Here is an 11,316-nt window from a genome sequence, read left to right as displayed (position 1 = left end):
ACCTACCTGCAGTTTTTTATTATTATTATTCATTAACAAAAATAGCATTCTGTATAAGTAGCCATATTTCATTTGCTTAATAAATTACATTAGTTGCACTGCATTTGGCATATTATACAGAAATATGTAAATCTCAGATAATTGGAAGTTGCGATTATTTCATCATCTGAATTTCAAACATGAGGATTTCTTGTATTTCTGATTGAATTATTGGTTTATTGAGCATCTTAGGCAAGAAATTCATCTATTTTTACTAAGTGCACATTCAAGTTAATTCTCTGGGCAGTTCTGAATTAAGTAGTTAATGCCATCTCTTACACAAATATGTACAGTACCTGTGTAGTTTTTGAGTTTTTAGTAAACTAAGTATTTTGTATGAAACTTAATTTTTATATTTGTTTGTATTGTTTCAAATTTAATAATCCTATTTTGAACTATCCTTAAATATAACCCATTATGTAATGATTTATTTAAGCCACTGTTTACAGAAATCAAAATCACATAACAGTGGTTTAAATGGAAGATTAGTGAAAAATTAAAGATAAAAACTAAAGTATTTTTTGATAAAATAATTTATACCAGTCAAAATTAGACTAGATAATTGAACCCAGGAAGAAATGTATATTCAAAAGTGCAACTGAAATTTGCTATTGTTAAATTTAATTAATTGATCACCAGTAACAAGTGAAAAGCAGTTTATTATTAAGTGATAAAACAAAATAAATTTTCAATGATAGACCTCAGATTATCTATACTCTTAATGATTTTCTGATTGAAAATGATTAACTAGAAAAACATGATTATTTCATTTTAAATTATCCATTATAGATGGACATCATGATGTGGAGAACTTATGCATGATCAGAATTACTGGGTTAAAACCCCTCTAAATATTTATAAGTAGCTTGAAACATTCTAACAAAAGCATATTACTGAAGTAGATACGGCTGCTGAAGAAATAAAACTAAACCTTCAGTTGGTCATGGATTTGATTTTTGCCAACAGGCTGGATACTTTGAAGTTTCTGAGTTTTTTTCACGTTAATAATACTTAAATAGGGACTAGTTTCCCCATAAAAGGCCTCCCAGTAGGAATTTTGCGTACAAATAAAACTTAAACTAATATAAATGTTTTCAAAATCATAGTAAAAGACTTAATTTTTTAACAATACGGTCTTAATCCCTTTAAAATATTTAATACAAATATGTGTAATAAAGTATATTTATATTAAATATTTAATTCTTTGTTTTCTCTCCATCCTATGGATGTTAAACAGACTTTTATATTTCTCACCCCTTGTGATGAATTCAATCAGGCCCATAATGTGGGCAGAAGGTGGCGAGGGATGACGTCAACATATTCGGGACCAACTGCCCACGAAAAATTTTAGGTTCTCCCGGGTACCCCAGAGCAGTAGGCTGCCACCTTGCCCGCTCGGCCACCCGGCCATAGAGACAGAATGGGTAGGAGGCATTAGAATGATTACTCCATTTGGGGGAAGAAACTTTTCCAAAATTGTGCATTAATTTTTAGATTAACATTTTATGTTTGAAAGAAATTTTTGATAACATTAGTATTTAGTCATGTGTATGTATTAGGGGATGGCTAAAGTATATATTGGAAGAACTTCCCGCTTTCAAGTCGCTACTCCTGTGACTGAATTTTATTATATCACTGTTTGACATTAAACCGAAATATATTAAAGAATTTTCATAAAATTATTAAATTTACGTTTTTATTTATTATATGTTAAATAAAATTATGTTATTTCTTAACAAAGCAACTCTTTTGACCATTTTTATATTAAAAAAAAAAAAAAAAAATGGAATTCTGCCTGCAATCCGATCTGACTAATACAATGTCGCGATCATTGGAATAATTATGCAGGGCCGTCGACAGGGAAGGGAGCTGGGAATTTTATCACGGGCTTCGACAAAACTTCAGAGCCCGTAGCGGTTTCAACCCCTGTAAATTAATGTTATTTTTACTAAAATGTATAAATAAATAATGGCAGTCATAAATATTTTATTTAATTAATAAAAAAATATATTCTCCATATTTCGTTTGTTCAAATAAGACTGTCAAAGAGGCCCGCGGCCCACCAGTGGCCAAGCGGTATTCATACCCTGAACATTGGGAAGTTCGGTAGTGGGTTCGCGCCTCGCTCGGACGGGCTGGCCACGGGGAGTGGTCCGGGTTTTCTCCACGTCTATAACGCCTAAATATGGAGACAAGTTTCCCTTAAAAGACCTCCCGGAAGGCATCCCCCTAGGCAGATCACCCTAGTGTTGCGTTGCCATAACTTAACAAACAAATAAACAAAAAAAGACCCGCTAAGGCGAAGAGGGACCGTCTACCCCAAGCCTGTACAATTTCTCGGTAACCCCGAGCATATGACTAGATCATTCAAAAAAAAAAAAAAAAAAAAAATCACAAAATACTAATTGAAAAGTGACAATGTTTTAAAATATAGATAAAATTCATTTTAATGTGAATTCTCGATTTATGGCTTCAAATTCACAATACTTTATTACGTGAATTATTTTCAATATTTACTTTATAAAAATTTTACACTGCACCAAAATTATTGCACGAATCACTAATTTATAAACTTGAATGAATTAATAATAGAACATTACAAAGAATTTTATTTCGTAATTTTGTCGGTGAAGCCAAACGATCGAGAAATGGAAAAAAGAGTGCAAATAATTTTTTGTTTTAAACGCTAGGTGGCGTAAGAGAATAATGTTGTGTAGGAAACCATGGAGATCGTCTGACAAGTTAATTAAAAATTGAAGATTTTGGGATATTTTCCCAATTAGCGGTAAGGTATTTAATTTTTTAATAAATATTTAATGTTTCTGTTAATTATGATATATTATATTTGTGATTATGTTATCATAAATACAATGTTAGCGATGTAAGTTGATTGATCAAGAAAGCTTCGTGTTTTGATGCGCGAATATAAGCCTGTACACCTTTTGATTTGAACAATATTGTGAACAAACAGGATATAAAAACACACCAATGTAATAAAGCTGCGTAACTAGCAAGACGTGTAAACTTTTATCGATACTCTAATTATTCAACCGTGAAAATAACAACAGTACTTGGTAAATGATAAAATGAGCCAAATAAAATTGCCTAAACCAGAAAGACGTTTAACATATTAAGCATTGATACAATAATAAGGCTTACAGTGTTTATAAATACAAAATTAATTATAGAATAAGTATTGAAATGCAAGATGAAATGCAGAAGTCTGGCTCCATAGGAAAGAATAACTAGAATGTTTCTGTTTTGATTATTAAATGTTCAAATTGAGACTGCACGTATGTCTCGTTCTTTTGCATAGACTTTTTCTAAATGTTTTTTAAGAGGGAAATGGTAATTTGAACACCATTCTGAATGTTTTTCTATCGCTGTTTATACCTCTTAGTCAAGTTTGTAAATCATAAAAAAAACTTCATTAGCATACTTTTGAATTTAACTTTAAAACTGAAACCAAAACTAAAATATAAATAACCTTACAATGGCATGATAGCCTTACGCTAGATTAGGGTGACCAGATGTCCCCGGTTTTACCTGTTTTTAATATTTGATTGTAGAATCGATCTTAATATAATAGCACCAATTTATAGATCAATAAATAAATAAGTTTTAAAAAATAACCAAAGTTGAATCAGTTTTAGATTCCATTTTCACTGATTCTGAAATTTATCCTCAGTTGGCTTGTAAATGTGGTCGGCCTAACTAGATAGGGTAAGGTCATTGTGCATTTTAGTGTTTTACACAATATTTTGCCCAGTTTTATTTTTCTTTTTTACCAATTTATATTTTACTTCATTTGCTTTCTCATATATTTAGTTTTTAATAGTATACAAATTTTAATTTTCATATTATGAAATATATAAAATGTATATATATTTTTTATCACATCATTTTTTTTTATTCTCAATCTCATGCCAATTCAATAATACAGATTGAAAGATATTCTTTCTTTTCATAAAAATATTGTAAACCAGACCAACCAAAACAGACTGCAATTTTAAATGCACAGCATCTGATAGTGTATACATTTCAAGAAAAAAGCCAAAAAATTCATTATATAGCAAATGTGTTAAGTGAATTGGAATTAAACAAACTTTCTATATAGATAAGGTTTATTTAAATAAAATATTTTTAAATTAAATGTTTATAATATTAATTTAAATGAAACTGTCCTGCTTTTATGTAATTTTACACACATCCATCACAGAAATGAAGGACATCCCATTTCTGTGAAGGATGCTGTGCTGATTTTATCCACTTGCAAAGTATAAAGAAAATGCATTCAAAAATATGTTATTTTTGAACTTGAATTTATTTACACATATGTACTGTACATATATATATATAGCACCGGTATATAATACTGAATATTAGTTGTATTTTTCAATGAATGGATTTTATCTTTATTACCCATTTTTTATTTAAGATTTTGCTCTATTCTCGTAATATTTGCATAATTGGGACAAATTAGTCAGGTCCCAATTAAACAGAATTGACTGTATATATGTACAAACATATTTTAAGTTGAAAGATTATTTTGCGTATATGATGATTTAGCATAAATTTAAAATAAAAGTAATATTATCATCTCCTGGAATAAATACAGAGGTAAATGTTGATAAGAGCATTCAAGCTTGCTTCTTGTTTTGTTTTTAAATTATCAGTCAGTACTTTTAAATATTAAATTTTGTATTTATTCCAGAAAAGCATTACTTATTACAAAAACAATTACAAATGAAACTATAATAGGTACATACATTATTTTAGTTTAATAACTGACAGTTAGGCACGCGACTCACAATAGTGAGCCGCAAATTTTTAAATTTACATAGTTTTTCGACTTTATAATGTAGAAAAATAGTGTCTTCACTACTTTTTTCAAGAGTCTAAAGATTGCACTCAAAAAGTTTCAAATCTGTAAGTAATTTTTTTTTTATCGAGAGGACAGCAAAGTTGCCTGGAGCACTATAGTGATTTGTGCGCCTAACGATGAAACTTTAGAGCTGGCATACATCTGTACTCCACGTCACTTACTAAGAAGCCTGAAATCTAGCTCATTGGTTGATATTGATTCAGTCATGATAGAAATGACCAATTAGAGCATAAAAGGCATATAAACATGAATTTTAAAGCCAATTAACAGCAAGAAGGTCTTTTATAGACTTACTATTGAAAGGTGGAGTTTCCTGGGAATATTTATTGCTAAACGGTTTTGAAAACATGTTTACTCATCTAAATACTGTCAAACAACTTTTCATTGGCAAATTAGAAGTCAAAAAATGATTAAAACAAGCAATTTTATAGCAATTGTTTACATATTTCAAAGATGGTAGCCTGAGAGGGCATGGCATTTAGTGGCAATTTTATCATTTAGTGCACTGTTTTCACAGGTGGATGACTCGTTAATCTAATAACAGAGAAAGAAATTAACCAACTACAGTTCAGAAAAAGTGTACTATTGATGTTATTAGTCAATAAACTGCCTTTTTACCTCTAATTGCTGTAGAATGTTAGGAGATCTGTTTACTGAAATATTTTTGGCCTGGGGTTGGTGAGAAAACACTTATTAGCTTAAAGTCAACCCACTTAAAGAAAAGCAAAGCGGAGCTTAGAATTTATGATCACATACTACCTACTTACTGCTAATTGCTTTACAATGGTAGGAGACAGTCTTTCCCAAAATATTTATGGCATGGTGGTGGAGATGAAACATTTATTGGTTGAGACAGTTAAAAGACACATACAAGAAAGTGAATCAGAGCTTAGATAGCAACAGACTTGTTTACAGTTTGTACAAAATGCTTCTAAAGTTGATGTTTTTTTTTAATTAAAATTCCTGAATATTAATACTTTTTTGTTTTTGTTATAAAATAAATAAAAATGAAATATTTTGAGTATTTTTTTTATAGAGAATTCAAAAAAACAATATATTACTTAGCTAACATCATAAAACCACCAACAAAACTGTGATTTTTACAAAATTGATTTATGAAAATGGAGCACCATTGTTTCCTGTGCACCCAACACTCTGATAGTTACTTGGTGCACCTGACCATTGGATAATTACTATAACTTTGTGCTGATTACCTGAGATTTCTTTGTTTGAAAGACACTTTGAAAGGGATATGGGTTATGTGATGGGATGGATTATATGCTGATTTTAAATTGCAATTACAAACTCGTTAAACAGCTTTTCTTATGTCTAAAGTTACTAAGAAAATCTTTAGAATCCTTTGTGCACCATATATACATTTATCTGCTGACAATTTTTCCTGAAATCAAACAAAGATGCTTATACATATACCATTACATCCAAAATTAAGGTAACAAACACATTTAACACAATAAGTCAAAACAGCTAGCAGTAAAATTTCTGGATAAAAACATATACAGGGTGTCCCAAAAATTTATAAATAGTTTAAAAATTCATAGAAGTTGAAAAAATTGGTATATTTGAATGCAGTTTGTGTAAAAGTTATTCTCACAAAGGAGTTTTTTGGGTAGAGAAAAAGAAAATAGTTCAAATTTTTGTTGATAGAGGGTCTGAATGCAAGAAAATCACTGGAATTCTATGGAAAAATTATGTTTATTTGCATGCAGGCAAATGTTTACACTTACATGCATACCACAGCACTAAAGAACTTGTTCTGTGTGTCTGCCATCACTCCAAATGACAGTTTGCAAGCAATGGTGCAGTGGTTGCAACTTGTATGGGTACAATTGTAACACACCATGAAGGATGCTGAATACTGATGTCTTTGGTATTCCAGTTATTTGTGCCAGTTCTCGTGTGCTACTTACTGCACTCGTTGACTGTTCCCTCAGAGTCTCCATTTGCGAAGTCACATCGGAGGTACAGACCTCTGATAAACATGGTGTAACTGCGTGAGCAATTACACAAACTTCCTCTTTCTTCAAAACATCGTACTAGGAAAACCAATCTGGCAGGAGTGATTGGACCTGAACCTTTCTTCATTCTCTTCTGTGTCCTATACCTTCATAAAGTTTCAGCCAGCAATTTGTAGCTGAAATAAAACAACTTCACCAAGTGCTTTATCCACCAACGTTGGTGGATAAAGCACCATATGATAATAATCATAATGAAAACCATATGTCAGCAATAGTAACAGGAAAATTCAGAAATGAGCTGTTAATTGTACACTCTGCATTTTATAAGACTCAGATTTGCACAATTCCAGTGATTTTCTTGTGTTCAGTGCCCTCTATTGACAAAAATTTGAACTATTCCTTTTCTCTACCCAGAAAAATCACCCTTCATAAGAATAACTTTTATGCAAATCGTATTCAAATATACCAATTCTTTCAACTTTTATGAATTTTTACAGAGTAAAAATTCATAAAAGGACACACTGTACATAATTTCGCATAATAAATTGAAGTTTAGATCTATAAATTCCCACTGTCATCCATCTTTCCTTAATCTCTAGAATGGAGTTAGATGAAATTCAAGACCAGATATAGAAAGCTTGGGAGCAGGAGGTCTGATTAATTGTATATGAACTTCCGATGCAAACTGAAAGTAAAGTACATCATTTCAATTCAAAAATTTTCCCCTGTAAGGAGTTAGATGATGGCATGACTGCTGTTAACAGGAGAAGTATTATGTACAGGGGCAAGACACTACTAATTTGAGGTGGAGCGCATTTAGTTTAAATTAAATAAATTTTAAAAAATACAATTAAAAATTGCAGCCTGGCATTGTGATGACGTCACCATAAATAATTGCTTGTTCCGTTTTATTTTATAATTACATCTACAATGAAGTGTATTAGAAAAATGGCATTTTAACAGGTCTGTTTGATTGATTGATTTAGTGCTTATTTTTATGTAAATTTTAGTCATTTGGAATTTTTCATTGTAAAACTAAAGTATTGATATCAAATTGGCATAAAAAATGTGCACTGTCTCAATATTGAGATGGTACTTTGGCCAAGTGGATAAAACCACTGAATGTTGAACAGGTTGGAAACTCACCAATGGGCTGGCCACATAAAGTTTTCTAGGTTTTCTCTGTGTCTAACACCTAAATAGTGGCCAATTTTTGAAAAAGTTCTCCTAGAAGACACTGCCTTGGCAGATTGCCCTCTTGTTGCATTGACTGTCGTATTCTATGAAACAAAATCTTCTAAACTGCATAATGGTAAGTGTTGAACTTTCAGTGGTTGTTACAAAGATTCAGGGTATAAGGTGAGATAGTTGTATTTCCATTGTAGCAATTTTCTTTGGGGTATATACTATTGCAAGTCATAAGCACAAAAGTATCATAATTAAAATAAAAAATTTGTGGTTTCAAAACTACAAAGAAAAAATAATAATTTTGACATTTCATACTGCTATAGTAAATATGCATAACTAAAAACTATATATATATATAAATTCTTAGACATTTTATTTCTTTATTTCTACAGAAATGAAGCTAAATGGTGGACCAAAACAATACATGCCCCTTCCACAATCTCAAAGTGATGAAGATGAAAATTCTTTTCTGAAACAATCAAAACAGTTGTTAGAAACAGAAAAAAATGGAATAGCCAATGGTTGTACAAAAACTGTCGACAATAAAGAAACCAGCAATAATGAAGAAAAACAATCTATGTCGACATTGCGTAAAATATTTTTTGTCTTCTCGATATTTTTGTGTGTTTTTTTCATAATATTATTTATATGGATTATCCCTTGTCAATTGCCAATTTTACCAATTACTGCAGTAACAAAAGATTGGTCTTTAAAATTAAACAATATTGGTATGTTAACTATTTGAGGAAATTAAATCAAACTTTAAAAAAAAATTGTTATGTTCAAATTTTTAAATATTCTAAAGCATCTTTGTTTTTCAGATTTGGTCACGACTCTGTTATTAGCAAATAATCACTTGTTACCACACCCAATTCTCATAATGGGATTTAAAAATCAACAAGATAATTTAACAGGACTTACAGCAATAGATAGTGTTGCTGGACGGCAATTGTGGGTTAAATACCTTCATAACATGCCTATATATGGCAAATTTGGTGATATAGATGCAAATGGTGATGGTATACCAGACTGTTTGATTTTAGGAGATGGTGGTTTATTATTTGTTATAAATGTTACAAATGGTAAGTTTGTCTATTATCAGTATTAAATATTTCTAAAACTTACTTATCTAATTGTTAAAATCCACCATGTTTGCTTTATTGGAGATGTTTAGAATCAGTTAAGTACTTTGAGTCTTTTGGTCCACTGGATAGAAATTACTGAAGAAACCTTTGGATAAATTGGGAAATCAATCACTTGTAATGTGTTGATTTCCCCTTTAAAAAGTTTTGCAACTGTTTCTTCAGTTCAGTTCAGTTCAGTTTTGTTGATGATAGCCTGAAAGCTTGAGAGTACTTTAGAATTAAGGCAAGCATTCTAAACGTTGCAAATAAAACAAAAGACTGATAACTAAATAAATAAAAATTTTTATGTCCAAATTGATATTTATTTTAGGTCATGAATTATGGTACTTCCACGATCACACTAAGCTTGAAACGCCACCTATTCTTCTACCACCAGTTTTGTTTCCTTCCTGCGAAAATAAAGCAATTTCTGATCTGATTGGAATCATTTCTGACGAAGAACTTCAACCCTATTTTGTTAGCATTAACACTTCTACCGGGTGTCAAAAAAACAATCCATTACTAATTGCAGTATGTGGCAGGAAGATAACTGCACTGAATGTATGGGAAAGTAACAACATGACATCATTAATTTTTCAGTGTAGAGATGAAATTGGAAATGGTATGTTTGACATTAACTAAAAACTGAATTGTTTTAATTTGCAATTGAAAAATATATTTTAACAGTTAATGTTTGGAGTTTATCTCGAGATATATATTGTCATTTGAATCAAACTGATGTTAATTGGAGAAAGTTATATAGGTAAATATTTTTTTATATTGTTTGTAAGTCTAATTTAAACATTTTTAATAGTCAGTTTCTATTATCTTTATAGTTTAAAAAATGCAAACGATGCCATCATTAAACCTATAGAGAAAAGTATTGTTATAGTGGATGATGGGAATGTGATATTGTTAAATGAGAGTGACATAAAATGGAAATTATCTTATAACTTTACAAAAATAATGTAAGAATATATGTATATTCTGTCATTCTCATTCATAGGTTTTCAATGGAATAAATAATATATGTGATATTAATTTTCATAAACATTTTAGAGCTATATTTGATGGCTATTTTACATCTGAAAAGTTAGAAATTGCACTGGTTATTCAAGATAATGATGGAAATTATATGGCAAGTATATTTTAGCAATTTTCTGTTTAATTTATATAAAATGTAATAAAAAATAATTAAATTTTTCAGTTAAATATAATAAATTATGAAAATAGTACCATAGTATGGTCTAAAGCCTTTTCCAAGAGTGTTATTGTGTCTGCTGAAAAAGTTTCTAACATTTTGCCAAAGAGTGACGGCATTCTGTTAAAATTGAATTCGCCATCTACACTTCTGACCGAAAAGGTATAGCTTTAATTTTACATGATCAAAAATAGTTAAGTTTTATCTTATTTATTGAATATATTTTCAGTTTGCTAACAGTACTGATCTACATTTTCCTAATACCACAGCTGATGTCTTTACAAATATCAATATTCTGAATGAATCTTATGCTTTGTTAATGTGTTGGAAAAGTTTTACTTTTACACCATTATTTCAGAATACGATTTTGACCAGATGCGAGAGTAAGATTAATTTATAGTCCTATTTATTATCCTCATCTTATATAAATTAATAGCGTAAAAAAATTTTTTAGGTCAGTGTTGGCCAAATTTACATTTGTCTAACAACACAGGTAATTGGTGTATTATAGATTTCAGAAATTAATTAAATTTTCCATTAATAAATTTTATATATTTTTACCAGGAATTATGGTACCAGAAAAGAATGGATTAATCCAAATTCTGACAGTTTCTTCAACATTAGTCCCTACTAATTTTTCATTTGCCTTTCGTATCACCCTGGATAGCACAACTTTCCAATTTCAGCCATGTTCGATGAGATGAATGTTCAATTTTATATATTATTATTTTTTGAATAATTTCTATTGTTTCTCAGGATTTATTTATAACTGAAAACTAGTCAAATTAAAAGGATTTAAACAATTTTTGATGGAGTATTTATTAGTATATATAAGAAAGAAACAAATTAATGGGGAATACTTTTATTTTCATCTATCTATAAATATCTCCAAATGGTAGTTAA

At 30.0% G+C, this 11,316-nt stretch overlaps 1 protein-coding gene across 2 annotated transcripts; it reads left to right on the top strand.

The window, feature by feature from the left end:
- The first annotated feature begins 2,731 nt into the window (after positions 1 to 2,731).
- LOC136976053 (uncharacterized) lies at positions 2,732 to 11,218 on the top strand. 2 transcript variants are annotated; one of them, XM_067271240.1, is made up of 11 exons: positions 2,732 to 2,829; positions 8,481 to 8,816; positions 8,910 to 9,170; positions 9,544 to 9,834; positions 9,900 to 9,975; positions 10,049 to 10,180; positions 10,272 to 10,350; positions 10,420 to 10,575; positions 10,643 to 10,796; positions 10,868 to 10,906; positions 10,978 to 11,218. In XM_067271240.1, the coding sequence occupies exons 2-11, from the start codon at positions 8,483 to 8,485 to the stop codon at positions 11,115 to 11,117; spliced, it is 1,662 nt and encodes a 553-aa protein (XP_067127341.1). In that variant the 5' UTR covers positions 2,732 to 2,829; positions 8,481 to 8,482; the 3' UTR covers positions 11,118 to 11,218. The 2 variants fall into 2 exon arrangements, with proteins under 2 accessions (XP_067127341.1, XP_067127340.1); XM_067271239.1 differs by having other exon boundaries at positions 2,733 to 2,824.
- The last annotated feature ends 98 nt before the right edge of the window (positions 11,219 to 11,316 follow it).

The sequence above is a fragment of the Centruroides vittatus genome, unplaced genomic scaffold (assembly GCF_030686945.1).
Source record: "Centruroides vittatus isolate TY-2023 unplaced genomic scaffold, ASM3068694v2 contig_393, whole genome shotgun sequence".
Taxonomy (NCBI): Eukaryota; Metazoa; Arthropoda; class Arachnida; order Scorpiones; family Buthidae; genus Centruroides; species Centruroides vittatus.
This window is presented reverse-complemented; position numbering and strand designations above follow the sequence as displayed.

Coding starts and splice junctions, on each gene's coding strand:
- LOC136976053 (XM_067271240.1), top strand. CDS start 8,483: ATGAAGCTAAATGGTGGACCAAAACAATACATGCCCCTTCCACAATCT. Junction 10,181..10,271: donor TATAACTTTACAAAAATAAT/GTAAGAATATAT, acceptor TAAACATTTTAG/AGCTATATTTGATGGCTATT. Junction 10,907..10,977: donor ACATTTGTCTAACAACACAG/GTAATTGGTGTA, acceptor TATTTTTACCAG/GAATTATGGTACCAGAAAAG.